General features: G+C 38.3%; 1 protein-coding gene across 1 annotated transcript in view; it reads right to left on the bottom strand.

Annotated features, from left to right (window-relative positions):
* Window positions 1-25,359, bottom strand: part of myo1d (myosin 1D) — a 74,160-nt gene that overhangs the window by 3,394 nt on the left and 45,407 nt on the right. Inside the window, exons 18-21 of the mRNA XM_017483866.3 lie at window positions 23,872-24,010; window positions 23,649-23,753; window positions 23,437-23,550; window positions 19,552-19,706 (exon numbers count right to left, since the gene is read on the bottom strand). Coding sequence (XP_017339355.1) covers window positions 19,552-19,706; window positions 23,437-23,550; window positions 23,649-23,753; window positions 23,872-24,010 — 513 coding nt within the window. The remainder of the gene's footprint in view (window positions 1-19,551; window positions 19,707-23,436; window positions 23,551-23,648; window positions 23,754-23,871; window positions 24,011-25,359) is intronic.

Genomic DNA, 25,359 nt, shown 5'->3' on the forward strand with positions numbered 1-25,359 from the left:
TCGTCTGTCTGGCAACCCAATAATCTCCTCTTTCTGTTATGCCCACTGCTGACGGCCAAGAGGATGCTATCATCTGAGAACGGTCTCCTCTTACACTAAACTTTCCTTGCACCACTTATCATCTCATAACTTCATTTGGAAATGCTGAAAGGAAACAATCATCTATTATGAAATACAGTAAAGTGGGCCTCTTTGATCAACACAACAAGAATATTAAGAAATGACAGAAAACTGTGTAAAACATCAACTGCAATCCCACTTTATTCGAGCTGTTCTGTCTAGTAGCCTGACCAGTTACAGTAATACAATAATTTTTAATCTGCACAACTGATACTCACCAACTTCGTTTCAGTATGCAGGAAGAGAAAAGAACAAAACCAAAGGAGAGGTTGAATTATATTTTGAGTGCAGCCTGCAGAGCTCAAAGGCATTCCAATGGAAATTAAAAGAATGCCTATGCCATATTTGTACCACCATGGACATTTTCTCAGTAGGTTGGATTTTTGAATATATCACAACAAAAATGTGGATCGCTTCTTTGTCAGTAAAAAGTTCTACTTTGCATTTACTCGCACCCAAATATTCAATTCCACACAAAAAAACCACCACCACACACACACAGACACACACACAATGTGGCATGTAGTGTTAGCTAGTCATCATAACTGATTTATCTTCAGTGACCACTTATACTGGTCAGAGTCATGGTGGATCCAGAACCTATCCTGGGAACACTAGTGTGAATGAGCACACATATTCACACACTTGAGGGAATTTACCATAACCAAACAACATGCATGTTTTTGGGAGACGGAAGGAAAACAGGGAACCTGGAACAAACCCAATACGGATTAAACCCGGGACCCTGGGGCTGTGAGATAGCAACACTACCTGCTGTGCCACTGTGCTGCCTTCAGCCATCACATACATTTATTAACTGTAATGGATATTTAAGAATGCCAATTCTAACTGTTAAAGTCTGTCAGTTCCAAGGCATTTAAGAGTCATCATCAATTTAAAATACATTCATTGCTGATTTCCAAATGCATCAAACAGTTCGGAGTGTCAAACATCATATTTGGGGTGTCAATAGCCAGTGTCATTATTATAGTCATTATAGCCTGTGGTTGTTGCCACCAACCCCTAAAGGGGTTTTTGGTTTGGCCCTCTATAGAAACATTAGTGTTTGTATTATGTAGAATAGAGGCTTTATAGTTCAGAAAAGATTCCAAGTAAAACCTTTCTGGATAGCAAGAACTGCTCAACACTGATTTTTGTTTTTGGCAGGTACACCGAAGAATCGTTTACCAAAAGCACATGAATCACAGTCTGAATCTCTTTAAGCTTTGGTCATGTCCTCTATAGTTTTACTAGAAAAAGTTATTTATTAGAAAATGTCCAGTGTCCCTCATGTAGGAGGATTGAATCCACAGCAGCAGCTCAATATATACAGGTGATAATGTATCTCTTGGTAGTTGATACAAGTGACTATTGCGGCATCCATTATTTCTTAAGTTCGTTGATGCAAAGTCCCACAATTAATCAGCTGGACAGATAATTAGCAACTGGGACGTCTGCAAATCTAAACGGAAGAAGGGTTGTGAACTGCCCACTCAAGAATCACCTCCTCTATACCAGACTTAATCATTGGGGGAACAGGAGCAAAGCACGCCACATGGCCCACTGGAAAATCAATTCTTTCCAGTTCTCTTTTTATCCCCATGCCTGTGTCCTTCAGTGGTTCAATAAAACCAACAAGGGAAACAGAGGACAAATACAGAGAACGCAAAAATGAAAGGGCGTAGAATATCTGTTCATCAGTGGGGGGATTTAAGACTGATGCTACTCCAGGACATTTGGATGGAAGTAAAAGAAAAAAAACAACCTCCACTGGCTCTTTGGGAAAGACTTCTGGCATGGCCTTCATCTTTTACTAAGACACCAGCATATGCTACTGCGCTTTAGACAGCTCTAAAAACACCAGCCCCCCAATCAATACTTTCTGAGTGTGCCTGTGGGTTATCAGCATCCACTCTGAGGGAGGCCGTGTTTACTTGGGGAAAAAGGAGAAAATAGCCTAGACATGGGGAGAAGATAAATGCCCTCTTTCCCTGCTCTCCAAATATAACAGACATGCTTCAGGCTAATTTGCCCCTCTACTTCAGAAAGAAAAGTACGGTGCTTCATGGGAGCTGGGGAGCAGCTACACAGCATCCTTCATTTCATTCTTCTTCAGAAGTAAGACTCCCTTTCTCTTGGCACAGAAGATTGTCTCGAGTTCTCTCTTTTTTTGGTCACTCTGTTGCTCACATGGCCACAGCACACACTCCTCATGTGCACAGGTCTCTCACTCTCTCTGATGTGGTTTGGGTGAGATATACTATTGTCTGCAATCCACTCTTTTTAAATGGTAAATGGTAATTATGAGTAATTTTTTTGTTTATGACTCTATAATTACGATTTACTTTGCTGTGTCTTACATTTGTCTCTGGAATTTACAGCGATAATGTTCCCGTTTTTATATTAAAACAACTGAACATCAAAAAAAACAAAAAAACCCTGATATACAGCAACTGCTAGTAAATGGTTGTCACTTGTGTTAATAAGCATACTAGATCCATATATACATTCCATATAATTTTTTAGCATTGTGGATGATGTCAAACGCAAATATTATAACTTCTGTCCCAGGTCTTCCTCTGTATTTAACACGGAAAACACTCACTTTCGATACTATAGCAAAATTATTTCCTTCTCTCTGTCTGTCTCTCTCTCTGTCTCAGAAGAAGCATGTGAAAAAGCAATAAAAGACATACTTTTAAGAAGATTAACAAGTAGGTCATTTAGACGCATATGAGTGATACAGCGAGCTTTGCAGTAAAGCAATGCACAAATAAAAATAAATAAATCTAAGCAAAACACTGACTGTGCCCCCTATAGAAGATCTAAGCATTGGGGGAGCCTGTACATCAGCATTATGCATATACAGACCCTGCAAAGAAGTTAAAACAGAGCATATGCATTTTAAAGGGATAATAATAAAAAAAAAAATTTGGAGAGGCAAAATCATGGCTCTGTGTGAGCACAGCTACATTAAGTTCATCACAAGGTGTGGTGAATTATCTACACTCAAGGTTTTAAATACACACTGATGGGATTTAACCTGTGAGTAGATTCACTGGAACTGTAGCTCAAACTCGTGCTCATATTGTGAGCTACCAGATAAGAGTTTCTTTCTTCGAACAAGAACAAGGAACACACGTTATTCACAGCTTTTTGTACACGAGACAATCTGTCCCCTCAACCCACCAAAAAAAGAGCACATGTACATCCTCCCTCAGTTGTAATCGTCTCAGTCAGCACAAAATGCTTTTAATTCCCAAAGGGATTTTTTAAATAGATACTGTCTAGTCATAATAATAATCATTAACTGTGTCAACATCAAAAACATCTACTCTGCTGAAAGGCTGAGTGTTTTCTGCTGGTGTGTTTAAAGCAATACCTTAGATTGTTTTCTGTTCTATGCCTCATATTAGCAGAGAATGGTGGTTATCACTACAAATTATTTTCTATTCATGTGTTTACCTCCACTCAAAGCTCTGTAATCCCAAGGATGTGCAGCTAAATAGCAATAAAAAGCAATATATTGTAAATTACATATTTCTAATATTAAATCAACATTGACAAAAAAAAAGAGTAAGACAGAATCTTAAAATTCCAAGAACTGAAAAAAATCCAAGGTCTTGAAATGTTATAAATATTTAAATATATTATACAAATTGAAATTCTTCATTCTAACAACGAAGGTCTTAGGAAAGACGATACGAGGGTGAGTCAAAAATAAAAAATCCTTAAAACTGCGAGATAAATTAGAACTGAACTGAATTTCGTTCTAGAGGAATCCGGAGACTGGTGCACTGGACAACTTGCATAGAATGAAATGGAGATTATGACACCTATTTGCAATAAACAATGCAAAATGAACAAATATATATGGCTTTCATTTGATTTACCTTCATAGATTTTCTAACTCTTATTTAATTTTTATTTGACATTAATTCATGCTGGAGAAGTGTAATCAGAATTTATTCCAGTTAATAGCGCTTGTCCTAAATTGTTGTGGTATCCATGGGCTGTCAGTAGTCACAACTCCACGAATACAAATTAAGGTTTATAGCTTAAAAATACCTTGAACTGAAGAAATAATGAAAGCATTTTACAGCACACCCAAACCCAACTGTCTAGACGTAATCTGTTCAGAAACTGGATCTATTGCAAATATCTGAAATATCTGTATTGTTTTAATGAAAAACCCTAACAAACTACAATTCAAGCACTAAAAACAACAGTCAAATACAGTTATTTATTACTACTATTAAGACTACTATGACTATTACTACTACCACCATGATGATGATGATGATGAAGATGAAGAAGAAGAAGAACCCTACTCCACCCTCTTGATAACTCTCTTCTCCTTAGTGTGAGCTCTCTAGCTCTCGCCACTTTCCTCTCAGTGAACTGCTCCAACAGATTTAGGACCTACTTTGCGGGTTTGCAGTCATTTATCAAGAAGTTCACAACATAAACACAATGCAAATGCTTGCCACACCTGGATCGGATGCCAGTCCACTGCAGGACACAACACAGTCAAACACTTATTCATATCTATGGGCAGTGTAGTGTAGTTCATCCACCTACTGGCATGGTTTTGAGAGGTGGGATGAAACTGGGAAGCCTGGAGGAAACTGGTATTAAAAACCCAAACACCAAATATGTAGAGTCTGAATATGTTGCAGTTTGGGTGTTTTGCATAAAACATTATTGACTGCATGAACAACCGCACTTACTTTAATTAGTTTAAGACTTTAAGACAGATAGGTAGGTAGTTGTTGGGTTGAAAAATGCTTGTGAATTACGATACTTGATATGCTAAAAGAGATGAAAGAAATCAATAATGTTAAATGCAAGAGGAGTGTCTGTATTACCACTTCGTTCTGAATTCATCTATGACTAGCAGCTCAATCTTTCAATCTATTCCAACATCCTTTCACTAATGACAGAATCCATCTATGTTAACGAGACTGATTAATGGCTGGTGCTGTAGACTGGTAGTGGAATAAAATGCAATGATGGATGGAGTAGGAGGCAGAAACAGACTGCAGGAGAAGTGATAATGTCTTAGAGCAGTGGTTCTCAACCCGGGGGGTGGAAGGGGGGCGCAAATTGTTTTCAAGAGCAAAAAACCCCAAAAACACAGACAGGACATCTAGCGACTTTTTGAACAAACCTTAGCAACTTTCCAAATGTCGTCAGTACTGTTCTGCACGTGCGAGGTCTTGCTTTCACGCTGCACTCACACTTCTCTCTGCGTCTGCTCTGTTCAGTGAGTGTCTGAGAGTCGGAGATTTAACAGTGTCATGGATAATGAGACGCGCCCTTCATCCCAATTTACATAATACGTATGTGAATGTTTTTAGGATGCAAGATAAATGGAATGCAACATGTTTTATATGTAAAATAGTACACGTTATTACAGCCTAGCTCTCTTGTTCAAAGTAGTTATAGTGTTCATAAACATTTTTGATCATTCACATTCCATACCTGTCCGTTATATAGTTTTTAAAAAGTCATAAGAAAAAACCCATAAGTTATTAAAATTCATTTTTTAAAAAGTACAAAAACACAAAAGCAAAAATCTATCTATCCATCTATCTATCTATCTATCTAAAACAGATTATAGTTTAGGTATATATAGATTTTATATGGAATAGATAATCATTATACCTGGTCTCCACCAATATTTGGGGGGGGGGGGGGGGGGGTTGCCACATGATAGGGGAGGCTTGGGGGGTGCTTTAGTTACAAAAGGTTGAGAACCTCTGTCTTAGAGGGATAAGGAAAAGGCACAAAGTTGGTAACAACTGCCTTGTTAGATACACACATACAAGGAAAAGATGAATTCAGGTTGCATGAGATGTAGTGGCCTATCAGTGCCGTGTTTCTGTTTCTGGCTGGTTTTGATGCAGAGCATGAGGGAGAAAGAAGCAGAGGTGTACTGATGCAGGGGTTCGAGAAAGTAGGTCATATTCATACACACATGCGCTAAACCCGGCTCAGCAACACCAAAGCTTTTCCAATTCCCCTCCACCACCAACCCAACACACACACACACACACACACACACACACACACACACACATACACACACACAAAGATATATCAATGGAAAATCACCACACTTTCAACAAATAAATGAAGGAGTAAATAAATATAGGAGTCAGTGGGTGAACGGAAGGACATGAATACATGTGAGCAACCACAGATAACAACAGATTGTAATGATGTATAGTACATGTCAGCAACCACAGCAAATTATGTATTGTTCTGAACCAATATGTTGATAGAGTAAGACCAGCTTGATGTAGGGAATGCCACTCTGACCTAAATCAAGCCTTGTGAGAACTGCAGTATAAACCTAACTGACCACTCAAACTTGTATTTACATTAAAGGGCATTCAATTAGCTGATTATTTGAAAACTGAATTATTTAAAGACCACATACACGCACACAAACACACTAGATGTGCCATTAGCATTCTTTGCCTGGATATCTTACTAATGGACTAATATCAGTCGAGCATGGATTGACTGGTTGCTATGGGAACTGCATCTGCAGCAGAGATGGAGAGGTGGGGTGAGAGAGTGCAAGAGAGTAGGAGGGTGTGAGGTAGAGGAAGAAACCAGGCATGGAGAAGAGAAGAAACGGGGGAGGGGTGATGAGATAGAAAGGATGAAGGAAGTGAGTAAAGGAGTGAGGGGGAGGGAGAGGAAGAGGAAGAGAAAGACAAGGGGAGAAGGAGCGTAACTCTTTGGAATCTGTATTTGGGATTCAGCACAAAGAATGACCTTGCTGAAGGATACCTGAGCTGAGGCCAGCATGCTGATGACACACTTTCCCTGGCACACAAAGAGCGATCACAGTGCCGGAATCACGTTTACGGACACACACTGAGGAATTATATATATATATATATATATATATATATATATATATATATATATATATATATATATATATATATATATATATACATATACACACACACACACACACACACATATATATAAAAATATATATATATATATATATATATATATATATATATATATATATATATATATATATATACACATAAAATATATAATTTGATATTGAAAATATAATATATAATGAATATTATTATTATTACTACATATTATTACATATTATTCAGTGCTATATATATATATATATAGCTTTATATATATATATATATATACTTTTTTCATCACTAATCAGGTGAAATGCTGTAAACCTCTGCTCAAAAAAATGTTTAAGATTACGCTAACATAAAACCAAAGTGAATCTGGTGCATGCTGTGTCTAAATGCATGTTATAGGCGACTCAAACTCACAGCTCAGACAGAGATGAAGTTGGTGTGGAGTGATGTTTACTGTGAACCGAGCCACTCTTAAACACTGAAGAATATATGGTCACTGGTCAGACATACATTACAGCACAGTGAAATTCTTTTCTTCGATATCCCAGCTTGTTAGTAAGTTCGGGTCAGAGCCCTGGAGCAGGAAGGGTTAAGGGCCTTGCTCAAGGGCCCAACCGTGGCAGCTTGGCGGTGCTGGGGCTTGAACTGCAGACATTTTAATGCCAATTAAGGCCTTATTTCTACATTAAGGAATTTAAGACATTTTAAGGATCTGTGGACACCTTGTACAAAGCTAAGAAGGATGGTTTACCAGCTACCAGTATTCTGTACAATAGACACGGTATAGCCTCTTAAAATCAGTTCTTAGCTTTCTAAAAGGAATGTATTGGAACTCTTACTGAGAGAGAAACACCATGTTGTGGGATTAGTAGATTCCTCTTAAGCTTAGTTCACACTACACGATTTAAAGCTGATTCGCAAGTTGCCGAGCAATCGGCACTCGATCGTTATGTGTGAACTACTCAACAACGCCTCGCCGATCCCCACCGACACATTGCCGAGGCGTCACCAAGGCCACACAGATATTTGGCATGCTAAATCACAAAGGGTACCCCGCGTGTGCTAATCCATTCTTATATCTACTTTCGTTGTCTTTTCTTTTTTGAGGTTTCTTCAGCACAAATCATCGCACAAACAGCTCACACCACTTGTTTCTGTCCTACATCCATCTTTAAATAAACAACTCCTGTTTTGCACGTAGTTTTCACATCATATATCTGTGTCACTTCTTGTGTGTGTTTTCGTGACAAAATGTAGTTTGGACACCAGACAAGAGTCAACGGGTGACAGAGTCATTGTCAGATCGTGTAGTGTGTGACCCCCTGTCACCGAGCAACCATGTAGTGTGAACACCACAACGTTTCAAGACTCCTGATGCCAATGCAACAAGTCGTGTAGTGTGAACAGCACAGCGATCTGCCGACGCTGAAAGTCATGTATAGTGTGAACTAGCCTTTAGCTAAGAATATTTATTTAAAAAAGAAAGAAAGAAAGAAAAAAAGGAATGTACTGCATCTCCAATACAAAATCCTTGGAGATCAAACCCTCCTTCATAGCTTTGTAAACTTTAGGCAAATAGCAGCTGTAGGAGTGGTTGGATGTTAGTTTAGCTTTTGTTAGTTTAGTTAGGTTCCCCTTAGCATAGACAAGAATTGCCCACGAATTCGTACATTCACACAAATGACACTGCAAATGACCAACCACAAATTAACGGCTAGAAGGTTTCAATGCCAATCAGATATTTTTACACATATTGGTCTCTGGAGTTGGATAGGGGGGGGGAGGGGGATGGAGGATGGGGAAGACAAACAAGCTTATTGTTAGTTTCTACTCAAATTTCTTCATTCAAGAGTGTATAGTAGGTATTACATGAAAGGATGCATAATTCAATGTTCTATTCACAACACAATGCACTAAAGGTTTTTTTTTTTAGTCTTTATTACAACAAGCTGGAGAGTGGCTCATTTTCAGCATAAAAAATGCGGGGTGCACCATAAAACACTAAGAGTAATAACTTTAATAAACATGATCAAAGGCTGAGTGGAGAGCAATAGAGCACAAGTCAACAGTGAAAGAGACACTGGTACTGCAGCGGGAGAGGCTGGGACATAGGGAATAACAGAGTGTGAGGCAGGTGGATATCAGAAACACACACTGGTGCAGCACAGTCCCAAATCCATGACTGTGCATTTCTGTTACATACAGTAAGTACTTTTGATGATTTTGGTTACCATTTTGTCAGCATTCCAAGAGTATTGACAGGGTAGACAATCACCTGGACAATGCAATCATTACAGAGTTATCACTCAAGTCAGACAACTGAGAATTTGAAAATATATTCAAACTAAATTCGAACAAATGGTGTATCAGGCAATGAAGCTTGTCCATTGTTAAACTAACGTTATGTGCCAAATGTTACCACCCAACAACATTCAGAGAAGTCACGGACACCATCATGTAATAAGAAACCAACATAAGTATGGACAGTTCTAGAGTCAGATTAATCACGCAACTGTGCCATAATGTACTGTATGTTGGTGCAGTGGTGGTTCAACGGTTTGGGCTCTGGGCACGCTTGGAATACATGTAACGGTGTTACGTAATCAGGATACAAAAAACTGGTAATTGCAATCCGATCAGATTACAGGTACATTTTGTTAAAAAAAAAAAGGGAATACTATCAGGATTACATTTTTTTTTCATTTAAAACCACAGAAATTAAATGTTTTGATTAAAAAATTTGCAGGTAATGTCTTTTTAATTATGTGTTCTGTGAGGAGTAGCCTGTCACATAATTTGCTGTGTTGAAGTAATAAAATGAGACGCTGTGCATGAATGTTTCAGAAGTGGGGAAAAAAGCAGTTTCACAGAGTTTAAATTCAACCAGAGTGCTATAATAGGCACGGGGAAAAGCGAGGATCAGATTTCCGCGTCTGAAAGACATGTCAAAACGAAAAATATCAGACTTTTTCAAACAATCCTCATCTCTGTCAAACACCAGTGCTGATAGCACACCTGCTAATAAAAAAGCAGGCTCCAGTTGTGCCTGCATGAGAGAGAGAGAAAACTACGGAGACACAGAGGATCATCTTTGAAAGCCCAAGTAAAAGTGAAGAAAGGCATTTTAAGACTTCATGGATTCATGACTTTGCAAGGCTCAGGTATGATCATCACACGCAGAAAATGTTTTGAGACTTTTGTTCCAAAGCAGGCAGAGAAATAGTGGGGAAAACAGATTTCATTACCAGAATGAACCATTTCAAGAAAGAGACCGTGAGAAAACAAGCATTGTGTAGTGTATGTGAACTACAAGATGTTCAGTTCCCACTTTAAGTGAACTTGGATGAAAATGCTGACACTGCAAAAGGAGGCCAGACGTACACACGACAGGATGACTGAAAGTACATGTTTTAAAAATTTTAACTGTAAGTTCATTCTTATCCGGCACTTTAAAAAATAATTTGGTGCCTGTTTATTTATTTATTTATTTATTTATTAACAGCCAATGGCTCCTTAATAGATTTTTTTGGCTAGAGCCCTGTTTTTGACTTAACACAATATTGACAGCTGCATGATTATAGTTCTGATTCTCTCTTGAAAGCTGTCACTCACATGAGCAACAAATTTATTCATTTTATTACATTTAGATTTATTCATTTAGCAGACAATTTTATCCAAAGTGACTTACAAATGAGAATTAAGACAAATCCAAACACTGAACATGTTTTTAAGCTCTAAATAAATCATAAATATTGCTTTTCTCTTGACTTTATTTACATATGTGACCTTATCCGAAAATAATCAGATTACAATACTTTCATATTGTGATACTTAGATTACGTTACAGATTACATTTTTTATGAAGTAATTTGTAACTGAATACATTTTTAAAGTAATCCTTCCAACCCTGGCTCTGGGTTACGGTTCAGAAGAGGGTTCAAGCCCCAGCACCACGAAGTTGTTACTTCTGGGCCCTTGAGCAAGACCTTTAACCCTATCTGCTCCAGGGGTGCTGTATCATGGCTGACCCTGCACTCTGACCCCAACTTCTTAACAAGCTGGGATACGCAGAATTTTTGTGCTGTGACTGTGCTGTAAAGTTTATGTGACAAATAAAGGCTTCTTCTTCAAAAAGTGCTATGTAAATTCCATCTAAAAATGGCCAGCTGTTAGGAAATCCAAACACTCTACATCAAACCTCTTTAATGTCTAATTTGTTGGTAATGATGGTGGGTTTTCTACTTGATAGTCTTACTAACCACACTTCTAATTATAGTTATATAGTCGAGCATTTAAAACGTTACAATAACAGACCATGCAAAATTAAGCTTTACAATGACTTGGTAAGATTTCAGAATGCCATGAACCTCTCAGAATTTTTCTTCAAACTATTAAGCACATCTTGGGGTGGCACAGTGATACAGCGGGTAGCAATGCCACCCACACAGCTCTAGGGCTCAATCCTGAGCTCTGGTTACGATCTATGTGGAGTTTTACGTTTTCTCCATGGCTTTTATCTTGGTTCTCTGGTTTCCTCCAACCTGCCAAAGACTCCTGAAATTGGTGTGTATAAGTGTGTGACTGTATGTGCGCATGGCGCCCTGCGTTGCACTGGAATCCCATTCAGGGTGTATTCCTGCCTCGCATGCAGTGTTCCTTAGGTATGTTGTGGATCAACTGTAATCCTGACCAGGATAAAGTGGTTACTGAAGTTGAATGAACGAATAAACATAGCCTTCATTGAAAATCTCATTGCTGTTGGTGTACATACAGTGATATGGATAGCCCATGACAGTGGAACTGGCAATTTTTTTGTGTTACTTATTTATTTATTTATTTTATAGCTATGTGGCTAGAGTGAATGAGGTTGAGATGACCCACTTGGTGGCCTGCAGAGCCTAGAGTTTTAGTATTTGATCCATTTTTACATCCTCTATATCTTAGGATTATGTAAAAAAACATTTTTACGAATGCACCTGGAGGAAAAATGAGACTAGAATGCTAACAACATGATTCATTACATTGAAAAAGTGTTACAATAATACAGAGTTAATGAATTCCTGTGGTAAATTGGTTTCTCACAAGCTTTTAGGTTTAGTGCCAGATATCAGTGGAGATGGGGATCTTGTTCAGCTGTCTGCATGTGGGAGCTGAGAGGAACAGAAACCAAAGAGTTTTGTGAACAGCCCAGTTTAAACACACACTGAAACAGATTCAGAGCAAAATCTCGCAGCAGGATTCTTTCACTTTGGGAAAAGTTGCAGAGGTAAACAGTTCAGTGGAAATACTTTATTGACTGCAAAAATACAGTCAAAAGAGTTAAAAGAGTTTCACCTCAGCTTACAAGTCAAGATTTCATATGAAAATAGTTGACAGAATAGTGTACAGTGTCCTGTATATTTTACTTAGTAACAGCTGACAGGTTACTGAAGTCTTTCTTGAATAATGCAGTGTTGTGGGATGTGTGTATGTGTGTGTGTTAGCAGGCTGCAAGAAATAATAAAAGAGAGAACATACAAGAAAGAGAGTGCAAGTGAGTGCAAGAAAGATGCAGTACATCTTTCATGGTGCACATCTCAATGCCGAGCATCCAGCTAAACATAGAGCTGCAGCAGCACTAAATAATTTATTTCCACCAGGAGGAAGAGGAGAGAAAGCAAAGGAAGTTCAAAAAGCAGAGAGGAAAAGTGAGGACGGTGGCAAAAAAAAGGGAAAAGTAAAACACGGGAAAAAAAGAGAGCTAGATCATGACAGAAATATAATCCACTATTTTTGTACAGAGCAAGGAGCGTTATCAGCGATGACAGTGCGGCATCACCAGAGATAAGAGGGTTATGTTCTTACCCACATAGTCTTTGATTCAGATTGATTTAGGTTAGATAGGATGCTTTGGCAGTTATTCATCGCCAATTAAAAGCACGATTCTGCTTGCAGTTATTCTGCATCTTGTTTGTTCAGCACAAAATCAAAGGAAAAGGAGCACTGTGCCTCAGAAAAGGACTCAGAGATATGATATACAATACCATCTAAACTGCTTAAGAGTGCCAAGGGGCTACAATTAATCCTGGTACAAGATTAAAACTAGGTTATATAACGGCATACATATCTCATACATACGACCATGGCAGTGTGTGCTACAGGGAGAGAGGCTGTAGCTGCTTAGCAGTCTTTGCTAAATAGGCTAAGGCTGCTGTGATGGTGGTGAAGGAGAGCTAAAGGTTAATTATGTATCTACAGGGAGCAGCGTGTAGTCTCTGAGCAGAGTCTTTTGCTCAGCACATGTATCATCATTACTCAGATAGACACCACCACAGAGAGGGCATCCTACCGCTGGTCATTAGCACGGAGCTGTAATGAAAGTGTTTTCCACACTGGAGCTATTCAACCTGTGTTTAAGACTGTTTAAGGCTCAAGTTCAAAACATGGCCTGACATGATGTTAAAGGAAAATAATCTATGTCCAGGTGATGTGATACAGCCCACTGCAAAGGGGAAGTGTTTTAATCCAATATACTGCTGAAATTTGCTAATAATTGATTATTCTTTTATTATTATTATTATTATTATTATTATTATTATTATTATTATTATTATTAATTAATGATTTAACAATGTTTTTTAGTTGATTAAAGTTACATTTAATGTTGTGGAACATCCACAAGACAATAAATGTTAAATAAGCATATGTTTACAGAAAGCTTTTTGTTTTGTTTTTGATGTGTTGATTGTTAGGCATTATGTGGATCAGTGAATGAATTGCTACTATAGAAATGATAATGTATTAGAACAATTGAATTAATATAACCCTGCCAGCTGAAGTAGAACCAGAACTACTGTCAGTTTTATTTAAACAAATGCTTTAAAAATATGCTGAACTGCCAGTATATTACAGTGCCCTCGACTAATATTGGCACCCTTGGTAAATATGAGCAAAGTGGACTGATTTTTTATTGTTTAGTCTTTATTGTTGAACCTTTTGATCTTTTGTTATAAAAATAAATAAAATCACAAAAATACTCTGCTCTCAAGGATATCAAACAATTGCAAACAACACAGATTTATCAAAAAAAAAAAGTGTTAAATATAGGTGTGCAACAATTATTGGCACCCCTATGCATTCATATGAATTTTTTTTTTTTTTTATATTTGATATTTAACTTTTTTTGGTACACCTAGTTGACTAGGAACAGGAAATTGTTCAACCATGACTTTCTGTTTCCTCTGTGTATAAAGGTGTGTATGAGGTACGAAATTTCCCTATTCATTCATAACAATGGGTAAGACCAAGCAATATACCTGTGATGTGTGGCAAAAGGTTGTTGAGCTTCACAAAATGGGAAGTGGCTATACGAATATACCACAAGCATTGAAAATGCCTATTTCCACCATCAGGAAAATAATTATGAAGTTCCAGTCAACTGGAAATGTTATGAATCAACCTGGAATTGGGTGTGTGTCTATATTGTCTCAATGCACTGAAGAGGATGGTTCGAAAAATCTCCAAGGATCACAGCTGGAGAATTGCAGAAGTTAGTTGCATCTTGGGATCAGAAAGTCTCCAAAACTACAATCCAAAATCACCTACATCACCACAAGTTGATGTAACTTCAAGCATCTTCAGTTTGCCAGACACTACTGGAACTTCAAAAGGGAATGGGTTCTATTTACAAATGAAATCATTTTCACCAAATGATTTTTCATTAGCTTTTTGGCAATAAACACCAGAGGTGGTTTTGGCACACACAGAGAGGTAGCCACATGGAAAAATACCTCATTCCCACGGTTAAATATGGTAGTGGCTCTTTAATGTTTGGAGTGGTTCTTCTGCCAGAGGATCTGGACATTTTCCTACGATACATGGCATCACGGACTCTACAGACCTCAACATCAATTGATATTAAATGAAAACCTGATTGCCTCTGCCAGAAAGCTTAAAATGGGCTGTGGTTGGATCTTCCAGCAGGACAATGATCCAAAATATACTTTAAAATCAACACAAAAATGGTTTACCGACCACAAAATCAAGGTCCTGCCGTGGTCATCCCAATCCCCTGACTTGAAAACCAAAACCTGTGGGGTGAACTGAAGAGGAGAGTCCATAATTGTTACACATCTATATTTAACAAAAAAAAATATATATATATATATATATGTATATTTTATATATATATATATGTATATTTTATATATATATATATATATATATATATATATACATATATATACATATATACATATATATATATATATAAAAACCTGTGTTGTGTTTGCAATCGTTTGATATCCATGAGAGCAAAGTATTTCTGTGAAAATTTTTTTTAACAAAAGATCAAAAGGTTAAACAATAAAGACCATTTTTCACAGTCTTCTTTGCTCATATTTACCAAGTGTGTCAATATTAGTTACCTAAGCTTTAAAAAGTGATGTGCACAAAAATGACAGACGAAAAAACACAGGTCTGTCAAACCAGGTCTGAGAGCACAAAAAAAAACATTTCTGAAGTGTTTTAACCTAAGCAAATCTCACAGAAATGATGAACTTTCATTCTAACTAGTGCCTAAATTTATACCAGTGTTTTTGACATCTACTGCAATCATATTTAGTCCATTTGTTTTATCACTGGTAGCAGCTGTTAGAAAGAACAATCCTATAAGCCGCTATAAAGACTCAGTTTATAATTGGATATGCCACACTATCTTGATTTGATTAAATTCTTTATGAAAACATAAATTATGTAAATAATGATATCACAGCTTGAGAAATAGCTTTAGAAATGTTTGAATCGGTTTCCGCTGCAAGTTATTAGTTACAGGGTGTCCCCAAATTCTCCATACATATTTATAGCAAAATGTCTGCCAAAATTTTTCATACTTAGTTTATATTATATATATATATATTTTCAGATAGCCTTTAAGAATTCCTTTGACAAAAGAAGAAGGTATTGAAATCATTCTTATGGCTGGATCTGGAAGCTGTCGCAAGGTTGCGATGGACTTTAACAGGAAACATGGCAAAGCACATCACACACGACACTGTTGCCAAACTTATTAACAAATTCAAAAAGACTGGACGTGTTGCAGACCAACCGAGAAGTGGATGTCCATGAACATCCACTGATGAAGGCACAACCAACATGGTGCTGGCAAACATAGTCCCCTATGTATGGAGACTTTTGGGACACACTGGAAAAAATATTTTTAAATGAACTACATTTTCAAAAAAATATTGGATACAAAATCAAGCATATAAACCCCCCAGCATTAAAACACTATTTTCACATATACAAATACATTACAGTGTAAATTCTCATGTTCAGATATTCCAGATTGTGTTTAAGGTGGGGTCAGCAGGCAGGGTTATCCATGATACAGAGGAATGGAGTAGACAGGGTTAAGGTCCTTGCTCTAGGACCAGCAGCAACAGTAGGTGCTTGGTGAAATGGGGCTTGTGATCCGAGTACAACAGAGCCTTAACTACTTAGCCAAACCATTTTATCGGGTTCACCAAACATATATGTACATTTGTCAGCTGCGCCCTGTCGTGTGTATAGTGAACTGTCACCATAGGACTACACAGTGTAGATAAAACTTGTTACAGTGAGGGAAAAAAGTATTTGATCCCCTGCTGATTTTGTACGTTTGCCCACTGACAAAGAAATGATCAGTCTATAATTTTAATGGTAGATTTATTTGAACAGTGAGAGACAGAATAACAACAAGAAAATCCAGAAATAAGTATTTGACCCCCTCTCTATCAGAAAGATTTCTGGCTCCCAGGTGTCTTTAAACAGGTAATGAGCTGAGATTAGGAGCACACTATTAAAGGGAGTGCTCCGAATCTCAGCTTGTTACCTGTATAATAGACACCTGTCCATAGAAGCAATCAATCAATCAGATTCCAAACTCTCCACCATGGCCAAGACCAAAGAGCTCTCCAAGGATGTCAGGGACAAGATTGTAGACCTACACAAGTCTGGAATGGGCTACAAGACCATTGCCAAGCAGCTTGGTGAGAAGGTGACAAGAGTTGGTGTGATTATTCGCAAATGGAAGAAACACAAAAGAATTGTCAATCTCCCTCGGCCTGGGGCTCCATGCAAGATCTCACCTCGTGGAGTTGCAATGATCATGAGAACAGTGAGGAATCAGCCCAGAACTACACATGAGGATCTTGTCAATGATCTCAAGGCAGCTGGGACCATAGTCACCAAGAAAACAATTGGTAACACACTACGCCGTGAAGGACTGAAATCCTGCAGCGCCCGCAAGGTCCCCCTGCTCAAGAAAGCACATATACATGCCCATCTGAAGTCTGCCAATGAACATCTGAATGATTCAGAGGACAGCTGGGTGAAAGTGTTGTGGTCAGATGAGACCAAAATGGAGCTCTTTGGCATCAACTCAACTCGCCGTGTTTGGAGGAGGAGGAATGCTGCCTATGACCCCTGGAACACCATCCCCACCGTCAAACATGGAGGTGGAAACATTATGCTTTGGGGGTGTTTTTCTGCTAAGGGGACAGGACAACTTCACCGCATCAAAGGGACGATGGACGGGGCCAAATCTTGGGTGAGAACCTCCTTCCCTCAGCCAGGGCATTGAAAATGGGTCGTGGATGGGTATTCCAGCATGACAATGACCCAAAACACACGGCCAAGGCAACAAAAGAGTGGCTCAAGAAGAAGCACATTAAGGTCCTGGAGTGGCCTAGCCAGTCTCCAGACCTTAATCCCATAGAAATTCTGTGGAGGGAGCTGAAGGTTCGAGTTGCCAAACGTCAGCCTCGAAACCTTAATGACTTGGAGAAGATCTGCAAAGAGGAGTGGGACAAAATCCCTCCTGAGATGTGTGCAAACCTGGTGGCCAACTACAAGAAACGTCTGACCTCTGTGATTGCCAACAAGGGTTTTGCCACCAAGTACTAAGTCATGTTTTACAGAGGGGTCAAATACATATTTCCCTCATTAAAATGCAAATCAATTTATAACATTTTTGACATGCGTTTTTCTGGATTTTTTTGTTGTTATTCTGTCTCTCACTGTTCAAATAAATCTACCATTAAAATTATAGACTGATCATTTCTTTGTCAGTGGGCAAACGTACAAAATCAGCAGGGGATCAAATACTTTTTTCCCTCACTGTAGGTGATTCTAAGTTCATCTGTTTAATCTTTATGTTCACACAAAGTGCAGCAATATTAGTTGTGGTGACGTAAAGAACAATGAGCGCACACATTAAACTAGTGGGGTTTTCTCTCTCCAAGATAAATATCTGTTTGTTTGAGTGCATTTATGCAGCTTTTTAACCTTCTTAATCTCGCTGTCCTAAAATATCCTGTTAGCTGGTAACACCGCGCACACACATGCGCACACATGCGCACATACACGCACATACACGCACATACATTTGTCTTACTATCCTTGTGAGGACCTTCCACTGATATAACTGATTAATGCTATGCCAACAGATAAAACTACACCTAAACCTTACCTTAACCTGTTGAGCTTAAGGTAAATGAAATGTTTGGGCTCTTTCAGTTTTTGTAGATAAGCAGTTATCCTTGTGAGGACCAGCCAAATACTCTCACAAGTTCAAAACTTTCAGATATTCCCATTCTTGTGGGGACATTTGGAACAACTAAACATATAAAAACATGCCCACATGTGTATCACAATCTATATTTAATGCTCAAAATATTCATATCTGTATTCAGATTTAAACACAAAGATTAAAGTGTGGCCTAACCAAAATGATTTTTTTTAAAATTAAATATGAACCATACCACACAACACAGAGATGGTCTATCAGCATGATGTGTGAATTTTGGCTCTGACAGATCCTCAGTCTCACTCAGGTTCATATTTGGTCTCAACAGCAGCTGGGAACGATATTGGTTTTTAATCTTGCTTACGCAATTATTACAGGACATATTTTCAGAAATACAAACAATCTAGTAGCCTAATTTAACCACTGCAACCTTGAGCAGGCAGAAAGCATGAATGAATGAATGAATGAACCTTGTAAATGCATCATGCAGAAACTCATGTTCACATTAATAAATATGCTCGTTCTTTGTCCTGCAAGTTTCATATCTGATTTCTCATTTACATGATAGTGTTACTTTTCTTGCATTCCCAGGATCCCAGTCTGATGCACACCTCTAATCACAACCAGATTTCTGGCAAGCTGTCTAAAAAAAATTATTTCCAAATATTGTATTCATATGCTGTTACATCCCTGATTGTCTAGCTTGCCAAAAAAAAGCAAACAATTCATACGTCACACTCCCCCTCACACTGCCTCAGCTGAACTCTACTATAATCACTGTCTCAAGAAACACCGTGCCATTAGTAGTATTTCTAGTGTGTCTCTGTGAGCCACATGTATCATGATTCCCTTCAGTGTGCTGCAAAAGAGTGAGAATATGGGCGTGAGGAGGTCACGGCTGTGTGAAGAGGCTGACAGGCTGATATGTGTGCCAGTGTGCACTGGTTTTGCCTGAGCTGGTACCTTTTGAAATGGCTGAGCAGGATGCCAACCAGTTCGCCGATGCGGCTCTCGCCCACTGGCACCATGCCCTGCAGGCACACGATCAGGTCCCGGTTGTCCTTGGTGTGGAAGACCACCAGCTGGTCCTTCCCTGGGGACACACTCATGCCCGTCACCTGGGAAAACAAGAGCATGGTGAGAGGGAGGGTGAAAACAGACCACAGTCTAATGAGCTCTGTTGTTGTTTTCCCTGAATGTGGAAGTGCAGGCCCAGCATTCTGGAGTCACACTCATCAGGGACAAACACAAGACCCGAGAACAAAAGAACAGTCCAGGGATTTTTCAACCTAATGTTAGTCCACCGCATATGTAGCTTATGGGTGATTACCACAGACAACAATTTTGACATTACAAACCTGTACTGAGAAAAGAACAGAAAACCTCATTTACAGTGGCCAGTAATTAGATATTAAAAGATGCAAATATTTCAGAAAAATTCTGCACTTAACACTGTTTGCATGTACACTTATCGTTAAATAAGAATTTAAGATGGACATGTGAGAATGCCTTAACTTATTTATTTTTATTGTATTTATTCACTTTCCAACACTGGATATATATCACAAGACTGAAATATCCACGAAAATGTTCTGCAAAAACCTTTTGTTTCACATAAATTATTGATGCTTTTAGATTTTCATTATAATAGAGCTTCAAAGAATGGTTTTCCGTTCATGTCTCAAGACATGTCAATGTGGCAAAATTCTTGCTCTTGGTAATAGTTCATGAGCTACAGATGCCATAGTTTGAGAGTTCCATTTATGCCTTAAAATCTCACATTTTTACTCGGTTATATATCTGAAGGCACATTATTACACAGTAACTACCACAAATTATTCAGTAACTACAACAAATAGTGCAGTCTTGCCATACACAATCTTGCATCACAGAACTTGAAAGTGTTGTGTGCAGAAACGGCACAACATGACACTCAAATACAAATTTTGAAATGAGGGGCAGTGTGAGATGAAGCTAGGCTGGTGTTTGGTTCTAGGTGAAGTCTTTAGCATTGTTCATGTTATTCTTTCTCTGACTGTGTCTCTTGAAATTAGCGTGAGGCCGGGAGAGCAGAAAATAATCGCAGGTTGGATAACAGCCTAATGGACACTGCAATGGATCAAAATCACTATGAGTAAGCAAGCAGGAACTCCACAAAACACTCTGAACATGATTTATCCTCTCTTTCAACTGAAATGATACCATTAAACGATATCAAACAGAGCGGTCGATAAGCATGGTTTGTTATTCCTGAAAAAAAAGATGTTCATGTACTGTATGTAGAAAGAAGACAGCTGTTGTGGGCACACTGGATTCATCATTAAAGGATTTAGTCACGATTGGATGTGGTATATATATTGGATGGTGAATGCTATGGGGAAGTGAGGAGCGGAAAGGACTGCTGGGCAGCCTAGACTATTCTTGTCCTGTACTGCCAGTAATAACCATTGCAGTAATGGCAGTAGGGATCAACAACCTCACTCTCCCTCCCTCGTCCATTCTTGAGAAAAAGTGTTACATAACAATTGACTCTCTTCCACTGTGTGTGTGTGTGTGTGTGTGTGTGTGTGTGTGTGTGTGTGTGTGTGTGTGTGTGTGTGTGTGTGTGTGTGTGTGTGAGAGAGAGCCAGGAGAGAGAGAGAAATGTATTATCCTAAGATCCTATATCTATCGACTCATTTTCAGCTCACCTCCTCTTGTTTGACCATAATCTTTTTCCAGAATCAGTATTATTTCTAAAAACGACCTCGATTTATAAATACAGTTAGCCAGCATCAGTTTATGATCTTTCCAAATTAAGCATCCAATAAAGTAGGGAGTAAAAATAATTGAGAGCTTAGCAGAAGCTATAATAAACTAATACGTCAAACAAAAGGGGAGAGAAAAGACAAAGAGACGAATCGAAGAAAGAGCAGAAGGAAAACACAGAGGAGACAAATCTGTGCACATGCCTTAACGCTACCAGACGTCAGCTGATTTCTCTTCCCACTCTGTTGTCATGACAACCCCATCTCCTGGGATGTTGGCATGACAACAGCAGAGAGGAAAACGGATGGCGAGGAACAGGGTAGAATGCTGGAGGGTGAGGGGCAATGCATGGACTCCAGTCAAGATTGTTTGAATCTTTGTTTTAATCTGCTTTTTCCATTTTACGTTTTATAATATAATGCGAACTCTGGTACGCAGAATCCTTTGGCATCACAAATCACCATAAAATCATCCTAAAACACTGGTACTGTGATGGCATCATTGCACTGAGTGCCATTCCTCAGTGGAGAGATAAATAAATATGGGGTCAGACAAGGGCTAGTTGGGGCAGACGCTTTTCCCTTTTCAGGAACCATTAAGAGATAATCTCCTCTGACTAATCTTCAATTATTAAACAGCAGCCATATGCACATATCATCCTGCTAAATACAGTGATTAATTTCTCCATTGTAATACAATCAACTCGAATTTCACTCTCTTGATTATTTACTGATTTTTTTATTAAATGCATTTAATGTAAAAATGCATGTGCAATTATGCAGTTTTTTTTTTCACTCAGATATGGATCCAGGTCTGATGGATATTTTTGTAAGGCTTTTCTACAGGATAGAAGGTCGAATACACAGCCTGTAGACATACTTTGTGCTAAGAACATGAACCAACCCCCCTCCTTTACTGTCAACCCAGTATTATAGAGCTCTGCTAGAAATATGGCCTCGAGCCCACTGCAGCTCTGAGACAGCTACGGCACACACTACAGATGGATTAGAACTGCAGGTTACAGCTATCCCGATTTCTCACTGGCTATATCTCAGGAATCCACTCTGTCTGGTGCCGAACGACTGCGTCTTTTGATTTGAAGTGGGGGGATGCTGCTGTGTGGAGGTCAAGCTTCCAGGTTTAAGCCTGTTTAGTGACAGCTAATCCGCAAGACAGGTGAAGGGCTCAACCTGAGCACTGCGTGAAGCATGATGGACAATTTAATAACGCAGAAAGCTGAGCAATGTTATTCTAAACATGTAAAGCATGGTCTAAAAAAAAAAACTTTTTTCAAAAATGTTCTTTCTTGTAAAATGAGACAAAAACTGATGCACAGCAGGTGGAGATGCAAAAAAAAGACAATCAAATCTGAAAAAATAAAGAAATCAGGGGTCTACAAAAGATCACAAGACCTGGTTCGAAATATTAAGGAAAAAGATTAAACACTGATACAGTTCTGGTTGGTTTATACAGTGGTTATAAGATTATCAGTTTAGGTTTAATGTTGTAGAATGCCCAGGAAACGGTTAGTTCCTAAACAAGTTCGGAACTTATGTTAAAGTCCTTGTGAAGTGCCTTGAAACGCGCAGCAATATCCGATGTGTTTATGTAATTTCTACTGAAACTGGAAGTCAGGGTGGGACATTGAGTGGCTCCACCCCTTTTAAAATAGCCAATAGCATTTAGCTCACCTCAAAGCCACTGCTAAGCCGTACTTGACTGCTAGTACCATGGATTTTTATAATGTTTGGGGTGGGACACTATTTAATTGGACAGAAATCTGAAAATCTGATTGTTTTTTTGACAATGACAATAAAGATCAATCAATAAATCAATCAATCAATTTATCTCAACTGAATTATGTCGGATTGGGCCTGAAATAAATTGTATTGGAACTAAAATGAATCATATCAGATTACTAATGAATTGAAGTGAATTGAATCATTACTTATTTACCTGTATCATTTGTGTATGCTAAGCATCAGTATGTGTATCAAATCATCTGAGAAAGGGATTAATTACATGTGTAGTGTGTGTGTAGATATAGATATCTGGATTATGTTTGCAATAAAAGAAAAGAGACTGGTAGTAGATATGTACATTGTACAGTGGGATGCTCTTCATGGGCTTGTACTGTTTCAGTGGGTCCATCTTGTAGAGGTGACGATCAGTGATTAGCAGCGCCCGGTTCTCTGCCTTATTGAAGCGGTTGATCTACAGAAGCAGAATTAACATTAATCGTAAAATATATCAGGACGGAGGAAAGACATCAAGTACAAATATAAGTACATGAAGTAAAAGGTGTGTTGTACCTTGCGAACGTTGCAGGAGAAGAGAACTCTCATGAACTTATCTTTCCTCTGCAGGTCACTGGACACCAAGGTGAAGGAAGATGCTGACTCAGGACTGTCCCGCTTCTGAGCATCAACACACACAGTATAGACCAGTGGAAATAACATTCATTCGCTGTTCAATTTAAGTGTTGTTCTTTGTTTTTAAATTGCTTCATCAACTGCATATAAATCTATCACTGACCAGGTAATTGCCCTCCCAGGCTCTCTGCAGGCCGAGGTCTGCCCTTTGACCCTTCAGGCACTCCAACGTGGCCACTTTAGCCCTAACCTGCAACATCTCTTCTGGAGACAGGTTTTTTATTAGGGTCCAGGCCCACCACCTTCACCACATACACACACACACACAAAGAAAAGAAAAGAAAAATAAAACATTGTACTCAAACAGACTTACAGTACAGAATTATTAGTGCCCCTTAGGAGAAAAACAAGTTTCCCAGTAACCTTCTGGAGAACTTCCTTTTGCCTAAGAGAAATCATTCTCATATATATTTTATATAATAGTATATTCTCTCCAAAACAAGCAGCAATATTACTGACACCCCCTAAAGAATATGTAAAATAAAAGGAAACCAATCGTTCATAGTCAAAACAAGCTCAGCCATTTATACTCAAACTTTCAGAAACTATTTGTCGTTGACCAAATATAATATTGCTCACATGAGAATTCCACACAAAATCACAGGGAAACCTAAAAGGCTTTCAACAGAAGATAAAAAGAGTTATGGCCCAAGATCACTCAACACTGTTAGACATTACAGGAAGAGGCTCAGTGCTGTTATCCAGGGGAAGATTCACCAAGGTTAACTGTAGGGGTGTAGATAGTTTTGACTCCAGTGCTATGTATAAAATATTGCACTAAAATAAAACAGTTGGAAAAAAAACCAAGTAGAACTTGATGCCAAATAGTGTTCACAGGGATGCCTCGTCTACCAACAAGTCCAATCCTTTTGGTAATGAATGTAAATGGCTCAAAATATAAACAGGAAGGAAGCTATCAAAGAAAAACTATTGCAGGCATTTGACCTTGTGGTTACCTTGAAGCTGTTTGTACCAGTTACTAATCTAATCAGTTCATCTGCTCATTATGAAGAGAATTCCATATAAATCCAATAACATTTAACTACTTGTTCTACAGATATCACACCAACGAGAATCTCAGACAGACACAGAGATGGACAACCCAAAAGCATAATGAATAAAAATGCAAGGAATACAGCATCATCATATCTTAAAACACCACTCTACTGTATGTGTTATTCATGTTATTCATTTACTATTTTCCACATTTTTACTTTATTACTTTTACACCTGTATTTTTTCTCCCCACATTATATAATAATACTGAAAACATTAAGAATAAAATAACCCATATGGAATTATGCCATGATCAAAAAGTGTTAGATCAAAGCTAAAGCCAGATGACAGCTTTGTACCATCTTGCAACACACACATGCTGATCACTTTTTGGCCGCTTTTACAATGTTTTAAATAAAAACTTCTTGCTGAAAGTCTTATCAATACATGCCCCCCCATTTCAACATTATGTCTTTGGAAATAAATTCACATCTACGGCTATATTATTTACATTTGTCCTATAAGCAAATATAAAGCCTTTAGATCCTGTCATACATTAAATCAGGTGTGTTATGTGCTTTGGAAACCAAATACC

Source organism: Ictalurus punctatus, chromosome 13, assembly GCF_001660625.3.
Source record: "Ictalurus punctatus breed USDA103 chromosome 13, Coco_2.0, whole genome shotgun sequence".
NCBI classification, from domain to species: domain Eukaryota; kingdom Metazoa; phylum Chordata; class Actinopteri; order Siluriformes; family Ictaluridae; genus Ictalurus; species Ictalurus punctatus.